Here is a 21722-nt window from a genome sequence, read left to right on the forward strand (position 1 = left end):
TGGTTTGGGGGGGGGGAGGGAAAGGGGGGACCCCCCCCCCCCCCGAGAACTTCCTGATCTCTCTCGTTCCCTCTCTGCCCTCTCCTTTTTTTTTATTCCCCCACTCTGTGAGACATGTCTGAGGCTCCTGCTCAGTGTTGCATCAAGGTAAAAACCCTATTCTCCCCCCCACCCCCCTTATTCTGAAACCTGCCTAAGATTTGGGGGGAGATTGCAATGTTATATTTCTATTTTTAGGTGTGTGTAGGGGCTGGGGGGGATGCTGCTTTTTTAATTTTATTTTACTGTTCTATGTTACCCTTTAGTTTAACCTTGCTATTTCTTTTTTCTTCTGTAAAGAGAAACCGAGATGCCTTGTCAGAGCCAGGCGAAGCTCAGCTTGTTTTGTGTTTCTTTGCTTTGTTTCCTAGTTTTGGCAGTAAACACTCAGCGATTACTCTTTTTAAACCTGATCTCTGTGTCCAGGAGCACGTAGAATGAACAGGAACTTTTTGTGCTTTTTGGGGGGAGGAAGGGGGGGGAAGGAACTGGGGGAGAGAGTTCTTTTCCAGTAGCAAACTGAATAGAAACATTTCTTTTACAAAAAAGGATGATTTGGTACAATGGGGAAAGACTTCTTTTCTGCAATGAGAATAACTTGCTATAAATTTGAACACATTGTGCCTGCATTAGTGCTTGATATGCAGATGTTCTACATATGATCTCTCCACTGGGTGTGAAGTGTGTGTGTACGTGTACAACATATATATTTTATTCTCAAAGGTAATCAAGGATTTTTTTTAAGTATGCGGCATCCTGACAACTGAAAAACAAGTGAGAGACTCTTGATTAACACAAGGAGGAGTTACCTATGCAGTTTGGCACTTAAGAATGCTTGTGTGTTTGTCAACAGAGTGGGGAGAAAACCCCACTGGTGTAGAAATGGCTCAGAATTGGAGGCATATTTTTTTAATTGCTGGAGATGGTATGTTGGATCTGTTAAACTAACACTTAGTCTGGTCCTTCATAGTCTGGTAGTATTGGAGGTTTTGTCCCCTGCTGTAAAGTTTGTGGAAAGTTTGCTACTGTAAAGGAGGTGTAGTCCATATGAGGGATTTTTGTAATCAAGGTGTTTAGTTGTGTCACTTATCTGTGAAGGTGTCATGCAATATTGTGGGAGTAGAGTGCTACACACTAAACTCTTTGCCTTACGAGGGGCCTGAGGAGTGCGCTTCTTTGTGACTTGGCCTATTGAACATGTTACACTGTGAAGTTTTTCATTTTAAGTGGAGGCAGTATAAAGCTGAGACGATGGGGGGGAGACCAAATTCCATTTTTGATTTTTTTTTTTTTTTTTTTTGCCCAACTTTTTTTTTTTTACAAAAAAACCCATTGAAAAAGGGGTTTTTTTTTTTTTTTTTGCCCAACTTTTTTTTTTTTACAAAAAAACCCATTGAAAAAGGGGTTTTTTTTTTTTTTTTTGGCCAGACTGATTCTTCCTATCAAGCAAATCCATTGAGATAGGGATTTCCTTTTTTATCTTTCTCCCTGATTTTATTTTTTAATTATTTTTTTCCCCTTAGGAGTAATTTTGCTTCTCTTGCAACCTGAATTAGTCCTGTTCAAATAAGTAAACGCTTTATGGTTGTTTGTCCATGCCTACAAGAAAAAAGGTGCTTTCCATTGCATTGTGAGGAGGGGCAGCTTGTAATAGAAAGTTGTTATCCCACCTGAAAACAATGGAACTCTGATGGGTAAACTGAATTCATTGGTATGTCCTGTGAGATCTCGGGACTTAGAGAATCTAGTCTGTTTTCTGTAATTGGGACAGACAAATTATATACTGTAATAAGTGTTGTGTGTTGGTTAACAGGATGGCCAAAAATGCTAGTATGGGGAAAATCTGCATTATTAACAAAGCAAATAAAATAGCTATTGTTTTTTGGGGGGGGGATTGTGGGAGGGGAAGGGGATTCCTAACTAATCCTACAAAAACACAATACATGTTCTCTGGATAGGAGAACACTAACTATTAAATAAGAACCAATAGTGTTGCTAAGTGGTTCTTTACCTTGTGTTAGAAATACGTCATTTTTACAAATAAATGATGCTTACTCCTACTCAAGTCAGTGGAAACTCCCATTGACAGTAGTACTGGTCCCTCACGTCTCTGTTATGATACATTGTGGAGTCATATTATAAGGAATTAACTGCATAGGACTTTTCCCATATATTCCTACTACATCATTTTAATAGTGTAAACACGCAGCTATTTCATTACACATAAGAGACATCATTAACCCCCCCTCCCCACCCCCCTTTTTTAAGTAACTAATGGTATTAAGCATGGTTTGAATTTTAAAAAGTCCTTAACAATGTTATAAGTGCTTTCTGTTCTCATGAGATGAGTATTGCTTTATCAAGAGAGAAACTAGCTACTATGTAGGGGAAACGGTATGTCCAAAGTGCTGTCAAATGCACAGAATACACAAAAATGAAGAAATAGGGAAGGTGGTTCAATTTATCTCATTCATAGTCATTTTGGTTGCATGGATGATGCAAACTATTCAGCCAGAACTTAAAATTCTAAGTGAAAGATCTGCCCCCGTCCACCTTTTAAAAGTCACACTGTTGTGGGTAACTTTTTCTCTTCATTTGGTTTTGAACGGTCATTGTCTTCAAACGTTGATTCCATTCAGAAGAGATTCGAAGTCGGCAGTCGGTCAGTAGCTGAAGTAAAAAATCTTTAAGTGATGTGTATGTAACTTGATGAGGCTGATCTATTATTTCACTGTATTACATCTCAGCTTGCTGTGTTTGCTAGGAGTCTATACAGGCAAGAATTGTGCTGTGTTACAAATCTGCTACTTAAACTAATGTTGCTGATCAAGGCAGCAATTGGTTCAATGTTATTGTAGGAATAGCAAAACCATTTCACTGGGAGCTCTGAAGTGGAAGTTGTGTTGTTTGTAAATGTATTCTGTTAAGGTGTTTTTCTCCACCAACAAGGAACAAGTTAGTGTGCAATAAATTCCACAGCAACTAGTGGGGTGAACCATGGAAAGTTAGGATAGAGGCAGTGAGGGAAAGTGTGAGATTATCATTATAGAGTCTTTATATCACTAGAAAACACTACTGGAGATTTAGGAGACACTTCTGGGGATGACATGGTGGCATTATAGTGTGTGTTTAAGTTTGTTCTCATCCAGTATGAATTCATGGTAATCTCTCTCTGTCAAATGCTAATCAGCATGGCACTTAATTTTCAATATGCACAATTTTGCATATATATAAAAATTTATACATTTATAAAGATTTGTTCTCTGTGAGGGGGGCAGAAATTATGCTAAGGCCCTGATCTTGTAAATACTAATTTCTTTTACTTTACCTAGCACATCCTTTCCTATACTCGGGTGAGTCATCCCATGAATTTTAACTGGACTGTCCCAACAGTGAAGTTTTAAACATATATATAAAAGAGTCTGTAGGATTTGGATTTAATTCAGCTTTGAGGTTCAGAAATTAGGATCTAGGGAGTCAGGAAAGAAGAGTTGAGGTTAAAAAGTGAGTTTGCTTTGTTTTGTACTCTTTGTGCATTATAATGTGAACTCTGTATCACTTTTTAACGTTTTCAATCAATAAATGAATATAGTACATAGAATATAACAAATCCCAATTTGCATGGTATATCTTTGTTCTATGGTCAGGGTGCTAAGATTGGGAGCTGGAGACTTGTATTTCTCTGACAGACTGCTTCTGTAACAAAGGAAAAGTTGCTCCCTTTTCTTGTGCCTTAGTTTCCCCACTGCTAAATGAAGATAATGATACCCTTCCTTGTAAAATGCCTTGAGCTAAACATTATGAGATTCCATTACTGAGCATTCAGGATTTCAACTCAACTTGACTTTTATTTGCAACTCAGTGGGTCGCAGTTGAAGAAAATAGTTTCAGTCCTTCAGGACCTGGGGCAGAAGTTCAATAAACCAGTTTAACCTAAATCAGTTAAGTTTGATACTACATCCATCCAGGTTTCTCTTAAACTGGTTTTGGCCATTTTGAAAGTGTGTACCAAACTTCAGAAACTGGTTCAAATCTGTAACGCAACAGATCACTTATACCAGTTTGTGTAATTTCTGTCCCTAGCCCTGAAGTCATAAGCATTTAACATTGAATGGCTAGAGCTGATGATGGTCCCAAATTTGAGATGATTTCATTTTCTGTGAGATCTCTTGTGGTAGACCAGTTCACTCAGTCATGCTTGCTTTGACTCAGTGTAACAAGATAAATGAAAAGGTGTCAATTTATCTTATGCATTCATTCATCAATGTAAAACTACAGAAGTTCTTGCAGGCAAATGGTACTTGTCCTTAAGTGGCAAAACTTTAACTCTTAGATACTCTGAACTAAGATATTGCCTCAATAAAAATAATACTTTTGCATTTTCCAAATCTAAATCTTTAAGTGATTTTTTCACACACTAATAAATTAACCCTTGAATTGTCCCTGCCAAGGTAAATAACCATAACTGCAGATTGGGAAACTGAGGTTTGAGGAAATTAATTGTCTTGTCCAAGGTCACCTAGGAAATTTGTGACAGAGCCAGGAAGGAAAATCAAAAGTCCAGCCATCTTGCTCAAAACCATTGCTGCCAGTTCTTGTCACTGAATCATGAGCCTTATGACAGTGAGTGTTTTATCAAAAGTTTCAGCTCCTGGAGCTACTCAGTTACTTGAGAATCTCAGGTTTAGTTTCAAGGATTTTTATTTCTTTATGTTTGATTGTTTGCTTGGTTGGTTGGTTGGTTGGTTGGTTGTTTTTAATAGAAACTTCTTTTGTTCCTTACTGTCGAAAAAGCTTGCGAATAGGACTTGACTACAGGCAAAATGAAGTCTCCAAATCCAGGAGGCTCAAATATAAAGATCTCAAAATGCAGTAATAAGGAGAAGCGGAAATCCACTTGTGACTTTTAAACTAATTTCATGACTCTTAGGAATCTGACTCTCTTTTTCAATTTTGGGGATTGGTGACAACTGCTCAAAGCTATTCTTCATCCCTTTTAACAGCAGACTGAATGCAGAGCCATGTGATAACTGTTTCTTAGCCCCCAAAGTCAGAAATAGCTCTTGATTAAAATTCCAAATGGAAGCTTCTGTTTGCTGCCTGTAAAGGTTTACAATGTAAACTTAAGAACATAATTTACCCAAACTTGGCTTGTGTTATTTTACATTAAAACTTCAAATGTAAGCTGGTTCTGTAGGTGGCTCTGAACCAAAGCTTCCTGTATGTAAAACTTTCATAAGTAATTCATGCATGGATTGATGTAAACTTTGCTCCTCCAGTCAGTTATGCATGGCTTCCAAATCTGCAAGGTTTCCATTGAGAGCTATACAGAAGCTCAATGTTGTAGGGATTTACTAGGACTGTGCGAAATGGAAGCGTTCCATTTCGACCAGTGTCTCAACAGAACAGTGTTTTGTTTTTTGGCTTTTGTTTCAAGTCAAAATGGCAGTTCCGTTTCGTTCCGTCGAAATGTTTTGCCGTTTCAACCCTGTTTCGACATTTCGCCCATAGGATATAATGGGGAAGGTTGAAACAGGTTATAACCTTGTCATTTCTGACCAGACTTGGATGAAACTTGCAGAAATGGTATCCCCTTCTGAGGGCATGACGCGTGCCAAGTTTCAAGAAGATAGGTGCAGGGGGTTCGGAGAAACTGTACCCCAAAATCATGAGAGCAAAACTCATGTCATGTGTATGTGTTAAGCCACAGCAGGGTCAAAACTACAGGAATAGTAGCCCCTGTTGAAGCACAAAGTCTGCCAAGTTTCAAGAAGATCGGTGCAGGGGTTTGGGGGGAACTGCACTTCAAGCTGCTGACAGGTAAAACTTGTGACATAGATGACTCTGTGCGTGTTAAAGGAGCAGCGGGTTGAAAACTGCAGGGGTGATGGCCCCTTCTGAGGCCATGAAGCCTGCCAAGGTTCAAGGAGATAAGTGCAGGGGTTTGGGGGAAACTGCACCTCAAGCTGCAGAGAAGCAAAACTCGTGTTATGGGTGCTTGTGCAACTGTCTGTCTTGGGGCATGTGGGGGTGGGGACACGGACTACTGTCTGCTAAGCTACTGTGTTACCAGTTACCAATCAATCATGATTCACTCGGGGACCAGCTCAATACACAAGACCTAGCTACTAGGTAAGGAGTTAACAAGCATGGATTAACACCTACAAAATGACAGACTAAGGGAGAGGAAATAATACAGGCAATCAACTGCCCTAAGACAGAGACAGTCAGTTGCACAAGCACCCATGTCATGAGTGTTGTCTGTCAGCAGCTAGGGGTGCAGGGCCCCAGAACCCCCCTGCACCTATCTCTTCAACAGCTGGCAGGCTTAATGGCCGCAGCAGGGCCTAGCATTTAGGCCTACAGTAATTTCCCCTCCCCCGTGCCCCAAGACGGACACAGTTGCACAAGCACCCATGACACAAGTTTGCCTGTCAGCAGCCAGAGGTGCAGGGCCCCAGAACCCAGAAGCCCTGCACCGATCTCCTTGGCAGCTGGCAGGCTGTGTGATCTCAGCAGGGGCTAGCAAGCCTGCAGCTTTCACCCCGCTGCACCTTAACACACAGTGTCGCCCATGTCATGAGTTTTGCTTGTCAGCAGCTTGAGGTGAAGTTTCCCTCAAACCCCTGCACCTATCTCCTTGAAACTTGGCAGGCTTCATGGCCTCGGCAGGGGTTAGCAAGCCTGCCGTTCTGACCCTGCTTTGGCTTAACACGTACACGTGACACAAGTTTGGTTCTCAAGACTTTGGGGTGCAGTTTATCTGAACCGCCTGCAGCTATCTTCTTGAAACCTGGCACACTTTATGCCCTCAGAAGGGGCTACCATTTCTGCAAGATTTATCCAAATCTGGCCAGAAATGACAAAGTTATAGGCTGTTTCAACCTTCCCATTATAGCCTATGGGCAAAACTGCAAAACGGTGAAATGTTTTGACTTGCCTCGTTTAGTTTCAAGGCTGCTTTGACCATATCTGTTTTGTTTCAGTTTTGCTGTTTTGAACTCGAAACAGGTCAAAACAAAACTGGTGGCAAAATTTCACACAGCATAGGATTTACTGGTTGGAAAGAATTTCCTCTTCTTTCTCCCTCCTTCCCCTCCCCCACAACTTGGTGATGATGAACCCTGTAATTTCCATATTCTGGAAGTCTTTAGTTTGATGCCATCATATTCCTGCCACCCTTAACCAAGGCCAATTCATTACTTGTGGAAAATTAACTACTTGGTTTTTATGTGGAAACTTGTATTCTAATAAGCTAATTCTTCCCACTTTGATGTTGGTAATGCTGTCATTAAGGTCACTGGGTGCAAGATTGAATTGCAGAAGATCAGAGTTTTGGGCTGGCATACTTATTTAATAGCTGATAAATTACTTAATTGATGTTAGTTAAATTAATCCTCATAAAGCAGAATTTTACCAACATCATCCCAATTAAGCATTGGTGCTTCCTATTTACTATGTATCCTTAGAGGCTAAATCAGTTTCCTAGGAGGCAGTCCATAAGATAACGGACTCTAGTATGTCCCAATTAAGTAGAAGCTGTAATGATGATTTACATGTGTAGAACACCTTGCATTTCAAAGGACTTTACAAATTGTATACATACAAGGGCTTTTGGGGTGAGAGAGATGGCATATCAACATAAAGGTGATAAGAACAGTGGTAAGTAGAGACGAAACCTTGTGCAATTACACTAGGGGTAAATTCCATTCCTTACAAAACATATTCTCTGTTCTTTAATGGCTGTATCCAACAGAGATTCAGTTATTTTTTGTATTTGGAATTTTTGTACAGAACACTTACCTAGTGAGCTACCTACTTGGAGGAAGAGCAAGGCCAGTCCTTTTTTTTTGGCTGAGTTTATGGTTCCTGAAAGACTTACCGTCAAAATAAACAGTTACTTTGAAAAGTTTGAGAGCCTATTTTAGGGTATTTGTGCTCTGTCTTTCAAGGTGGACATGACAGATGCTCCAAAATTAAGCCATTCAGAAGTAGTGATAGCTTCTAAAAGCACTGATTGATTTTTTTTTTTTTGGGGGGGGGGGGCTTTCTTTGCCCCCTTTCTCCCCTATCCATGAAGTGGGGATGATAACTTTTTACATCTGTGGGGCTGAACTACATAAAATTTTCAATGCATGATGTAAATGCAGAGCATTTATTAGGGCAGTCACTAGGAGTGTCCCTTGTTTGTGCGCGTTTTCTAAGGAGATTTCCCTTTCTTCCTTGTCTTTTACAGCATCTCAGACTTCTGAAATGTTTGTGAAGTTTGCCAGATGTTGAATGCACTTGTACATCTAGGTTGTAATTCAGAATGTTCCCAGCATTCAAAACCACATTTTTGCAGCACAATCCAAACCAAACTGAGTACCACTCTGTTCTTAGGTTCAAACTGAGTAAAGAAACCAAGCAGGCCCCAGAAAACTGTCAGCACTTGTAACATCAAAACTGCTGAAGCAGCTTCCAATAAATGCTGCTTATTTCTTCAACCTACAAACCAAGCCAAATTTAAACAATATTCGTTCAGCTGTTGTTGACTTGAATGCATGTAATTTCAGAGGAACAAGTGCTCTGTTTCCCCCCTTCTTAACTGCATGTAGCATTTAATAATGTTGAGACTAGATTTTGCTGAAACTTTTACAGAAATGTCATCACCATGTATGAGAATAAACATAGAAAACTTCAAACTAATTTAATTTAGTCTGAGAAAAGTTAGAAGGAACCATAGATGTGGGTCTTACAATGGATTATGCATTTCAACAGATAGCTGTTACTACTTCAGATCTAATATAAAGGAGCTGAACTTCAGGGTGGACTGGGTATTGCAGTTAGAGAACATGTGATGCATGATTCTTCTGAAGATTATTCCACATGATGCCACTAGAAGTTCCTTGACTTTTGAGCTTCTTGTGTGTGCTTAAAAGTCTTAGCTTGTTAAAATAAGTGTGTGCATGTTCAGGAATTAAACCAGGGTTAAGAGAGCGAAATAGCGATGTTCACTAGAGCTGCATTATGTGGAATGTTTTTGTATGTGAGGAGTAGATAAATGGCACCATAAATCGCTTAAAGCTATGTGAAATGCCATAAGCAGCACTGTGTGCACCATAGAGAATTATCTTATCTCCAATGTACACTAGAATGTCTTCTAAAATACTTTCTGATCATCATAAACTTGATTTGGGGATGTTGTAGTTTTACCAGTATTTAGTGAGTACTGTTTTTCTCTGGGGTTTTCTGGGGTTTTTATTTGCCTTTCTTTCAGCCAAATTAATTATTTTCCTTTGCTTTCCGTATTGTGTAATGAGGTATCCTTTAAGATGTTTGCTTGCTTTTTGAGTTCTGCTAATGCTGGAACAGAAGCAGAGTTCAGAACAATTATTTATTACTATCATTATTTGCACTGAAATATGAGCATCGGAACGCCATGTTTATCGGGTGTTGTGCAGGCACATAGTAGGAAGCCAATTTTTGCCCCCCCACCCTTGCCCCCAAAATAACAAAAAACAGAGTTTAGGCCATTTCCAAGAACAGCAAATTGAAGAGAGAAACAACAGGGATAAGGGAAGCCATACACTAAACAGAGGTAGTAAATGTATGTCCAGTTCAACAGGTTTCTAATGTGATTAAGCCTGCTAGTTAATATAAAGTCACACTGAGCCTGATTCTCAAAATAGTTCAGCTTTCATTTAGGTACTTGAAGAAGGACTTGATTTTTCAAAAATGTCATTTAGACAACACTTATGATGTACTTTGGAAAATATGGCCTGTAGAGGTTTAAAAAAATCTAACTTGGGGAAGAGCCTTGGCTGGAATGCATCACTGGATGGAGTCTAGCAGAACTTTGAAAACTTTTAATTTTTGTAAATATTTTGGACATTCCATTAAAATAATAATAAAATAATATCTGCTGTAGAATTTTAGAAAATGAGCTTAAAAAAAGTAAGATATAAGGCATATCTTTTCGTTAAATTCTTTGGCTTCTGTGGATTACTTGTGGTTTCCTCCATGTTAAATTTTATATTCTCATCTATTTTATAAGGAGTTTCTTGGCTTAATTTGGCCCCACCTGTGTTGAGTGTTTTTAAATAAGTAGGGGTGCACCAATTTAAAGATTTTCCTGGGCGATACCAATAGCTAATTTTTCACCAGGCATATTGGCCAATTACTAGTCTGATAACTGATTTTATAGGAGCACAGCCGAGCAGCACGGAAAGCAGCTTCCTGCCGGTAAGTCTATAGAGGGGAAGGGGTGCAGGAGAGGGAGGAGGCTGTTTACTGTGGGTTCGGGGCTCTCTGTTGTGCTGCCTTTGCTATAGGAGCCCTGTGTTGGCCACATGCCTCCAGCTGCTAGGCAGGTAGGGAGCACAACTCGCTGCCCTCAGTGCATGACTCCTGGGTCAAGGGCAGCAGGGTGGAGAGCCCCGAGCCCACAGCAGGCAGCTTGCCTGCCTCTTCCTCATGCACAAATCTGGGGGGAGCACATCCCCCCATTCCCCCACGGAAGGTATGTGCAGTGGTGGGGAGCTGCCCCCCTCCCCACCCTTCCACACACCCTGTACAAGCCACCTGAGGCTCTGTCCTGCTCCCCACCCCGGCTCCGGGTCTCATTCACTGCTTGGGCTGAGCAGTGCCCCCAGCCCCTGCCCCTACCCCACTCCCTCCCTTACCATGGGGGCCCTGATCTGCCCCTTCCCTTCCACAGACTTACCTGCAGGGTGCTGCTCTCCACACTGCCCAGCTGCATTCCTGGCCACATGCATGCATGGGGCTGCACACATGCACGTGGCATCCAGGGGCCCCCTCCAGAAGACATATAATATTTATCAATTAACGTTATTGGCTACACAGGCCAAAAAAAGCCGACAGCCAATAATGTTAATTTTCCTTTTATCGGTGCTGATCCAATATGGCACCAATATATCAGTGCACCTCTATAAATTAGTATAGCTCCTATTAACTCTGACATACTGTGTTAGTATTTTAATATAGAAATCCAGTATAGTATACAATAAGATCTTTTTACATCACCAGGTTCTTTTCCCAAGTATCTGGTAGAATTTTGTCTGAGACAAGTCAAAGCTTTATTAGCCACCATCTACTAGAAACCACCATCACTTTCTATAGCAAATGGCATACAAAGAAATGATGCAACTATCATTGCATCTTACTACCACTGATGCTGTAGCCTGAATGGAACTTTTACCTTTGAGTTGACAGGAGATGGCCATCGGTATCAATCTGGAGCGGAACTTGTAGATCTGGAAAGCAAGATACCTTCACCCCTCAGGTCCTGCACTCTGTAGAATTCTACAGTAGACATAATTTTAAACTATATGTTAACAATTGTCCAAAACACCTGTCAGTAGAAGATTCTTACTTTTTTAAATTTTATGGAATGCCATGGAAATCCAGGAACTAGAGTGTTAGGAAATACTCCTGATTATTGAAAGGCCCAGGATAAAATGGCAGGGCCCAGCAACACTGACACCATGATTAAGTCACTGGTCAGATTCTCCAGTTAGTGGATGAGTTTATCCAGTAAACCCATATTTCACTTTTCCTTTTTTAAAATTATGATTGAATTAGTGAACGCTATGAGCAAGCATGTTTGTGAAGTTCAGCTAATGTGTGCGTAGAGCTTTGAGAAGGTGTAGAAGGTGAATAGTACTGCAGAGATGTTACTGGGGGGGGGGAACTCTTCCTATTCTTTAGGAATTTATTGGAGATCTATATGAGGATTCCTCCCCATGAAGGAAGTAATCCTTTTTATTCTAGCTGATTAAGGTAGGGAAATATAACAGCATGTTCTCTGCAGCCTCTAACGTGGTGTGGTTTTAAATTTGCATTTGCTTGAATATTGAGTCTGCTACATAGTTGCCAGTGCGTCAAAATCTAGGCAAAGAAGCCAGGGCTGAAGGGCCTGTGAAGGGGTTAGTTTAGGAAATGTGATGTTCTTGGATGGGATGGTGGTCACAGCTATGATGGAGCCTAATGGAAGCACCATACCAAAGCAGCAGGCCCCTCCTCTCCATGCAAACAACTATCAGCTCAAGCTGTTCCAGTTGTTATGCTTATTTTACTGCCTTTGAGTTGAGGGAGAACAACCATACTCTTGAATTACACAGAGGCAACACTTGAACTAAAGAGAGTGATTGGATTAGCAGAATGATTGGATTAGCAGGTGTTGTAATTTGAGCAGTCCTGTCTCAAATGGGACTGCTTTACTAATTCCAGCGCCAGCAGCTTCCTCCTACCTTTCCCTAGCCCCCAGCAGCCAAACTAAAGCATCACTTACTTTGAGCTATAGACTTCTGTATGTGGATGGGTTCTTGGTGAGAGGCAGAACCTGAGTTATCTCAAGCAAATAAGGTATTGAAGGACTTGATGGGACATGGCAGAAGTGCTGGTGCAGGTGAAAAGGTGAAACAGCTAGCGAATAAGTATCTTACTGGAGGGAAATTGATTCTTCAGTTCTTGCCAACAGTTCCAGGTTGTGACCCAAGGCATTGACTGCCAGGAATGGATATATCTAAACTCAGATATGTTAAGCTCAAAAGAGAATGGAGATGTGGCAGATACATAAATATTTGATTCTTCATGCGGTTGTGCCACCACTGAGTGGATTCTTTGGGAATTGCACATAAAAATGGTCAGTGGTGTCCAGTATGAGATGCACACTGCATTGGTAGCCTCACTCTCAAATGTGTGTTTGCTTCCGCCATTTTTACTTGAAAGGTCTGGAAGTTAATTGGGGTCTTGCAGTACCCTCAGAAAGGAACATGGTACTAGCATATGTGCATGTTGACTCTATTATTCCAGAGCTGCTATCGAGAGGCAAGCTAAGTCTGTGTCCTTCAGGTGCATGGGGGAGAAAGAGGGGAATTTATGCAAAGGATTCCAGAAGCAGCTAGGAAGGAACTGGCTGTCTATAAATTAATTGGGGGGACACTGTTTACCAGGGTGCCCCTTGGGGTTACTAGGAACAACGGCCATAAACTGACAGAGAGCAGATTTAGATTAGACATTAGGAAAAAATGATTTACAGTGAGGGTTGCCAAAATCTGGAATGGGCTTCCAAGGGAGGTGGTGCTTTCCCTTGCCTTGGAGGTCCTTAAGAGGAGACTGGACAAGCACCTAGCTGGGATCATCTGACCCCAGTACTCTTTCCTGCCCAGGCAGGGGGTCAGACTCGATGATCTACTAAGGTCCCTTCTGACCCTAAAAACCTACGAAATCTATGAACCGTCCTTTTGGAGGCTCCAGTGGTTGAGCTGAAGGCTAACACAAAGGGCAAGCTGTCCTTTCACTCTTACGTGGCATGACTGCTGATTCGTAGTGAGTAGGTTACAGAATTGGTTTTACAACTTGAAGCCAGATTTCAGGTAAGGATTTGGGTAGTCCTGATTGACTTTCTGGGTAAAGTAGAGAGAAAATTCCACACTCGGGAATGCTTTTATAGGGTCTGTGCTCGGTTAGTCTTATGAAAATAATTACTTATAATTAAACTTTCCACCTTAGTCTCCTGCAGGAACCTGCTTGCATTCAGACTTGCTGTTTATTTGTAACTAGGAAAATATCTGGGTGGGAATGGAAATGTTTTTGATTCACTAGGGGATTTTAAAAAATCTAGTTCTTTAGGAAATGGACTAACAGGAGGCTGGTTTTGTTATTTTAATTCTTCAGATTCAAGAAAGAGAGTGAAAAACCTTCATGGAATACATGGAAGGGGAATTACAGATCAGCCTTTGAAAAAAGCAGAAGTTGTCTGGTTTTGAGGAAGAGGCATTGTTCACTTCCAGGAGCTGTACATGGGTTGAAGTATGTCTTTCCAAAGGCCTCTGAGTTCCCACTGTTACAAATTTGAAATGTGTTCTTGAAATCCCCAACATTAACCCCCTTTCATGCAAATGATAAATGTGAAGGCTAAAGGTGGAAAGGAAAATGACCTTTCTTAGGAATGGAGGAGAGTGTATTTGCTGTGGTTTTCTTTAGCTATTCCCCACTTCCCCTACTGCCCCCCTCCACTCCAAGGCCCTTGTGTGTGCACTGAACTGAGGCGCAGCTGCCATCCCTGGTAATTCTAGCCCCGCGATCATCCACAAGCTCTCTTGCAGCTTATCTCGGCTGGAGCACACAGGGGTGTCCTAACTGGTGCTGTCAGAGCTGGGCATTGAAGTAGAGGCTTTCACGCCTGGCCACATAATACTTGAGGTAACTGGACTGTCGTCTTCAGAATTGGCTATTCATATTTGCATAGACCTTCAGCCAGGATGGACTGATTTTAAATCACCAGTTCTTTTAGTCTTGTGTTAAATCATTGTGTGGGAAACACTGATCTAAAAGATCAATTTTAATAATTTTTTACATTTTGTATTTTTTTGTTTTTTTTCCACCTTAAAGAGAAATTTATTTGCATTGGCTAGTAGAATTTACTGATTTTTTTGACGCTAACTATTGGCATTGTACTAAATTGGATATGTCTTCTGGCTAATTGTACTTAAATCTATGTAAGCAATTAAATAGCATGACACACGTATTTAGATTTCTTAAATTTTACATTTCCTGTCAGATAATTGTGAATAGTGCATTTATTACTTCCTAGTCAATTAATCTTTTGCTTGTGATTGTGTTAATGTTTAGCCAATATATTTGGCTATAAATTGAAACAATTAAAATATATGAAAGTAATCTTAAATATAAAACATGATTTGATAAATTTACATGCAAAATGAAGTAACAAGCATATTTAAGTTAGTTTTATTTAATAAAAACAGACATTTATTATAAAAGTGCTATCTATAATAAGTTAAATGGACTGATGGTTTCTGGCTGCTGTGATTTTTTTTTTTAGAACAGGTAGATCTCCTTACTTCTTACCTGCTTTTATTTAGAGATTGGAAAATAAACTTTCTCATCTTTTCAGCTTTCAGTTGGCTTCTAAGTTTTGAATTAGCTAGTCATTGAACTAAACTAATTGAATAAACTAAAATGAAGAAATGTATTCTTTGTGTACCTGCAGAAGAGGCTATGATTATCACTGGCAGTTTTTAACTTCAAGTTCTGGTTTTAGTTGCTTAGCTAGTGACTTCCTTCAGTTCATCTGTCTGACTTTCTTTAAAACTTCAACAGCAAACATATATAGAGCTTTTATTTTATTTTCTAATTTAAATTTAAAAAATTTTAACGTATTTATAGTAAGTATAGGTCTTAATATAAGCTGCTATAACTTCAATTTTAAATTGTTTGAGTTTATTTTTTTTAATGTTTAAAGAAATAACCTTGTTGTATATTTGTATATTATCCATTTATCCATCCTGATTTTAGGCAGAGCTAAAATGGTAAAAAATATATATAATTTCCTTTATACTAAATTCCCATTTTGAACTATAACCATAGGGCGCTTATATGCCTTGGTCCTACAGGGATGCAGCCAGTGAGACAATGTGAACATTACAGATGTCAGAGAAGTTCAGCACATGTTGGTATTTATATGTGCAATATATAAGAGCCATCTTACCCATGGGTGAGCCACCTTGTTTCAGATGAATTTGTATAGTACTAATTGACTAGAAAGCAAGAGACATTACAGGTGCCTATCTAAAGTAAAGGAAATAGAGATCTTGTCATCAAAAGAGGACTCTTGCCATGGTTTTGGAACAGTATCCCCTGTTACGATGAGCAAAAACTAATTGCAAGTTGCATAATAAACTTGTGAGGACCTAGAAGGTTGTAGTAACCCAGTTTAGAAGGGTGGACTGGTTTCCAGTAGGGGGCTAGGACTATTTTTTCTAGCCTGTGCCCCAGGCAGTAGCTAAATCTACCAGAGCTGAATAGACACATGGTAAATAAGCTGTCTGCCCAACAGGGGTGTTGAAGTGCTCCCTGAGATAGCACCAGCCCAGCTCTCTCTCTACAGCTATTTCTGATGGTTCAGAAGAAAGTATTGGTAACAGAGTTTTAAAGCATTCATTCATTGGTCAAGGAGTGTGCATATTTGTCAGTATATATCTAGTTTTGTTGTTTTAATTTTTCAGATTCAAGGAAGTGTTTGAAAAACCTTTGTGAAATACGTAGATTTTTTTTTTTTTTATTAGAACCAGTTGCAGCAAAATTAGCTGCATACTCACTTGGCTTCTAGGGATTCCTTCCCTGCTATTCACTTATCTCCTCCCACTATTTGCTTTTGCAGAGGAAGGCTCATTTAGCTGCCTCACTCTGGAAAGCTGCAGTGCTTTGAGATGCTGAAGTGTCTGTTACTTCTCTTTCAGTCTCTCTTTAATTGTGTATTATCCCTGTGAAATAGGGAAGTATAAATTCCCCTGGGGTCTCCCAAGTCCTCCAACAGCTTTGATTTTGTAGTTTAAATACTGATACTTTTTAGGTGAAAAATATATTCAGGGGAAAAGTTGTTTCCTTAGAATTCTAGCCCAGAGGTTCCCAGCTGAAGGCCAGGGCTCTTCAGAGGCTTACAGACTACCTGATAATCACCAAATGCCTGTTTGGCCATGTGACACTAGCTCCTTTTTTGTTCTGTTTTCACCATCTTTCCCGTAATATATAGAAAGTTCATCATATCCATAATTTTTCATTTACCACGTAAGCCATTACTGTGGTTTTCAATGCTTGTCTCCTTAAAGCTGTCCATTAAGGTATACTTTTTATTTCTGTTTTTAAGAAAAAGATTGAGGGGGGCCTTAGGAAGATATGGCTGTAGCTATTTGGAAAGGGGGCAAGGAGTGAAGCTTTGTGTTTTTTTTTGTCTGGCTTTGTTCTGTTTTGTGTCTTGTAAAATCTGAAAAGCAGGCCAGGGCCAGAGATAACCAGAGAACAAAGTATATTTTTGTGAGAAATAGCAGCTTGGAAAGCTACCGATATTATTCAGGTATCTTGTTCTTGTCCATCCCTTTTTCCTCAGTACTGGAGACCTGACAGTCTAAGACTGAGAAGAAAGATTTTTCAGAAGACTTTTGGCCTTTTGAATGACCTTTTATCGCAATGATTCAGAAAGTGCTTAGGGATTTTCCTGTTCTTGACTCTGCTTCTGGACTGTGACCTAGTTTATTGTGGTAAAGAGCTTTGATCTCTTCTGTTCCTAATAACTAGTCTCTCTCCAGGTTTTTCCCAGATCTGGCTGACAAAGAGCATGAAAAATAATCAGATCCTTAAATAACTCAGGGGCCATGTGCACTCTCAGCCACACCTCTCCTGTTAGTTGATAAGAGACTTCAGAATACAGCTCTGTGACATGGTGAATTCACCCATGCTTGATGGAACAGATGTAGGGATAAATTTGCTGGCACGACCACTTAGCCTTAATCATGTCTCCCCCTTTGCCTCTCTGGCCCCCTCAACCCTTCCCCTCAATATTGAGTCACAAACGTGAAGGTCTGTGTTACTTAACATACAGTCTCAAAGGTGAATATTATTTTCTCACATCAGTGGGACAAAATGAAGCCTGCATGTTACTAATTAAACCTTAGAAAGCACAAGAGGATGTAGACCAGAGAATACATCACGTACCAGAATGGTGAGACTTAACAACCTTAGTCACATAGTTTTAAGTCTGGGCTGCAAATAGTAGCATCTGCCGGGATAGGCAATTGCTGACTCAGCAGCACTGAACATGAGGCTTTTATCCTGCAAGGTGTCAAGTACCTCCGCTCTCTGTTGGTTTAGGTAGAATCCGAGGGCTTTTCTGGAGGTGCTCTACACCTTACAGCAGGCTTGTCCAACATACAGCTCACGGGCCACCATGAGGCCCTCCAAGCCGTTTTCTGAGGCCCAAGGTGCTGCGATGGAAAACTAAAGTAAACACTGTACTTTCGTTTCGGGGGGAGGAGCGGGGGTGATGTGATACCGCTTCCTGTGAAGTCTTTGAATATGGCTTTCTGGACCACTGGGTGATAAAGTTCATGATCTGGTCCCACATTAGAAAAGGTTGGACACCCCTGCCTTACAGGGTATAATTCAAGCCATCCAAACATTTATGCTGTTTGCTGAATAAGAAAACAAATATTTTGTGAAGGGAAAAAAGGCAATCATGTAATGTAAGTAGCTGATGCCGCATCTTTTTCTATCCACATTTTGGTTGGTGTATGTATGCCCAGGCAGGTTAATAGTAGAGACTGCATGTTATTGGCATCTAAGGTCAATTTGACCTTAGATGAAATCCATTGTTCCATCTCTTGGTAGACATGTGTCCATAAAAGTCACCAGTCCTGGCAATGACTCTGTACTTTTGCTCTTCAGTCCTGTTTGAGATACTGTAGATGAAAGATTCTCATCCAGGGTGCTGCAATACTCTGAGGTGCCTTGAGATCCTTGCGTGGCATCCTGTAGCAGCTGTGAAATGTTAGCACTGTGAGGTGTGCGAACATGATTCACAAGATAAACCCAGAGACTTCAAAGAGCAATCCATAGTGTCGAAATCATTCTGATGGGTTTATGATCTTTGAGAGTTTTACAACAGAAGAATTGTTCTGTTTTTGTTTGTTTGTTTTATAGTAAAAAAGAAAAGTGTAAACTCAGAGCTGGAATTTTCTGAGGAGTGCCTCGATTCTAAAAAAATTGAGAATCACTGCCATAGACTGACTGGCTGATGAAAGGCTAGCCAAGACTTCAGTCCTCACTGTGATCCTCCAAGACTAGAGTTAAGCTCCTTTGGGGTGGGCAGCATGCTCTACTGTTTTCTGTGCTGTAGCTTTTTGTTGTGTTCAATTCAGGACTGTCAAGCCCTTAGAAAAATAGAAGTATTTAGCCATCTGACCAAAAAAATATCCTTGTTTATGTTGGGACATAGGCACTAGACTGTTGCAGGTGTGATCACTCTCTGCTAGCAATCTATGATAGGGCTGAGGTGCAATGCCAGAATATAAGGTAGGGGCAGCTGGGACAAAAAAATGAGTTAATTTGGAAGGGGAGAATGCTTCATTGGGAATGACGTGGTGAATGACTGTCTTACCCTCTGCAGAAGCAACAGATATGCAACTGGGAAGGAAAGATGAAGATACAAAGGAAAATATTAGCTTGTCAGTCCTTTAATTCCAGAGGCTTTTCCATTCTCGTGTTCCATGCACACAATGCAAAGCCATAGCCATGAGATTCAGGAAGGAGATATAGGATGCTGAGCTGCTTACTATATCTGCCCCTGTTCACATGCCTCCCAAAGCTGTGTCCCAGACTGTGCTGGGTTCAGTTTTTTTTTCAGGAAAGTAGTTTGAATTATTTCATAAAAATACAACACACACACAATGCCCAGTTGTTGTTTTTTTTTACTCAATAAACAGGGTGTAAGCTTTCATTAAAAATTTTTACTCTAAACCTTTGAGAAGTATTATAACATTCTTTAGTTACACAATCTTTTTTTTTTTTTCTTAAATACTGGAATTTTCTTCATTTCCAACCCACTCTGTCACTAACTTTTAACAAACATAAATCAATGACATTTAGTCCTAACTGCTTTAAGTCACATGGGCAGTCAGTGTTAAACAAAGGGCCAGAAGAGTGTGAATGGTGACGAACATATTCTGGTTCAAAAAATGTGTATCATAAGAGTTGAATGCGTCTTATTACTTGTGACTGCAGGAAAGACATGCCCAGTTCATATAGCAAAATCCCCTCTTTTTCTGCAAAGAACTACAGGTGATAGTTTGAAGAGCCACTTGTAGCTCACAAGCTGAGGCCTGCATATTGGTGGTCTAACATCTGGCTTGGGGCCTGAGATTCAGGCTTTTGGCAGATCAGCTTATTCTCTCCTGCCAGAACATTGGATGTTGTTATCCTAGGCACCAAAACCTTAAAGATGCTGGTGACTAACTTAGAGGGAGAGTCCAGGCCTGGCAGATGCAAAGTCCTCTTGTTTTATTTTCTTGAAGTGAGAGTTAGCTATATGCTGGGTTTTAAAAGGAAAAAAGTATTTCATTTATTATCTGATTCTCCACCCTTTTCCAAATGAAGGAGAAATTTGGGTGTGCCCAGACATGGCAACATTCTGTAGTAATGTGATGGCCTTCCCAGTTTGGTAAGGTTTTGGACCAGTAATGGGAAATATATTGATCTTAATTTTTAATAACCTTGCAAATCAGCAGAAAGGATCACCTCAGCTGTGCTGCATTCCCATTGCTGTCAAGTTTGTGTAGCAGCTTTCCCTGGGGAAACCAGTGCGCCAGTCTCCCTACAGATGAGGAGCAGGCTGTTCACGTGTCCAGGCCATTAACTTCCCTCCATTTCTTGAAATTGTGTCCCTCTGTTGTCCATTGCTTGCTTATTATGCAGGCCTGGGGATCATTAGGGAGCCCTGAACTCCAAGCACTTTTCCAGAGGGAAATCCTTTGCACTGAAGTCACTATTTTTCTGCACTTTACTAAGTGTCTTGTTTTCCATTTGCCTGCTAGTGAGAACTCTCCTACCATTTTCCTCCTTGTCATTTAGTTTGTGCTATGGCCAAAACCAGACTCCCTTTTGCAAAACAGATGCAGAAAGTGGCTTACTGTGTTCCCAAGCTGTCCCCAAGTTGTTGTGACGCCAATTAGGGCCTTTTTCTATTGCAGCAATATGTAATCTACCAGAGCTGTATTTCTAGTGGTGAATGAGGTGCATATGTCCTTTGTCACTCTCTAATAGCATAATACCGAGGAGAATGCCATTTGAGAAGTAAATCAAGGCATTAATTATGACATTGTATTGTGATGTGAGGATGTGTCCTCGGTGCTGTTGGTAGTATGACTGGCTCAAGCATTCACTTCCTGTGTGACCTTCCTGTGTACTGTCACTTCCCCTTCCTGGCCTCAAGTTTACTACTATGTAAAAGAAGACTCCTACCACCTACTTAATAGAGTCGAGGAGCTAATTTCTTTTTACAACAGGTTTTGGAGTTCATTAGAGGCCTTATACGTTGTTGTTACACTTGCAGATCAGCCCAAAGCTTAGTTCTGGTGGCTGGAATTCAAATTAATGCAATGTTTGAAGGTCCTTTCCATTATTCTTTCCTTAGTTTAGGTAGAAGTAGAAACCTAGTTTTTACTCTCAAGGATAGCCCTGTTTGCCAGGAAACTATCCTTCCCTTCCTTTCTTTGGATCAACAATTGCCAATCTTTTCAAAATAACAAGTGTGAATTAAGATGTATGGTTAAGCAAACATACCAGTCTTACCTCAATCCTGGGGAAACTCTTTGAGAAGATCATCAAGGAGCACATTTGTGATGGGCCGGCATCAGGAATGATGCTCAGGGGCAATCAGCATGGATTTATTAGGGGGAGATCATGTCAGACCAACCTGATTGCCTTCTACGATCAGGTTACAAAGGCCATGGATGGAGGTGTCGCGGTGGATGTAGTCTTTCTGGACTTCAGCAAGGCCTTTGACACCGTCTGTCACCCCATCCTAGTTAAAAAACTAGGTGACTGTGGCATCAATGCCTACACAGTCAGATGGATTGCAGATTGGCTGAGGGGTCGCACTCAGAGGGTGGTGGTGGATGGGTCATATTCGACCTGGGGGGAGGTGGGTAGCGGAGTCCCCCAGGGCTCGGTCCTGGGGCCTGCGCTGTTCAATTTCTTCATCAGCGATCTGGATGATGGGGTGGAAAGTAACCTGTTTAAATTCGCTGATGACACCAAAATCTGGGGGGAGGTGAGCACGCTAGCAGGGAGGGCGAGATTGCAGAGGGATCTGGATAGGTTACAGG

The 21722-nt window shown here is 40.7% G+C and overlaps 1 protein-coding gene across 6 annotated transcripts in view; it reads left to right on the forward strand.

The window, feature by feature from the left end:
* The window catches only part of ETV6 (ETS variant 6), a 199593-nt gene that overhangs the window by 390 nt on the left and 177481 nt on the right, over window positions 1–21722 (forward strand). For 2 of the 6 annotated variants that reach the window (XM_019515952.1, XM_019515953.1), the window contains exons 1-2: window positions 50–147; window positions 13720–13854. Coding sequence is in view for 2 of the 6 variants with exons in the window: in XM_019515951.1 (XP_019371496.1) it covers window positions 115–147 (33 nt within the window). In the remaining 4 variants the exon portion in view is untranslated. Of the gene's footprint in view, window positions 148–13719; window positions 13855–21722 lie in introns of all 6 variants that reach the window. The other 4 variants (XM_019515951.1, XM_019515950.1, XM_019515954.1 and 1 more) reach the window with 2 other exon arrangements.

The sequence above is a fragment of the Gavialis gangeticus genome, unplaced genomic scaffold, assembly GCF_001723915.1.
Source record: "Gavialis gangeticus isolate Ggan-Ray unplaced genomic scaffold, GavGan_comp1, whole genome shotgun sequence".
NCBI lineage: Eukaryota > Metazoa > Chordata > Crocodylia > Gavialidae > Gavialis > Gavialis gangeticus.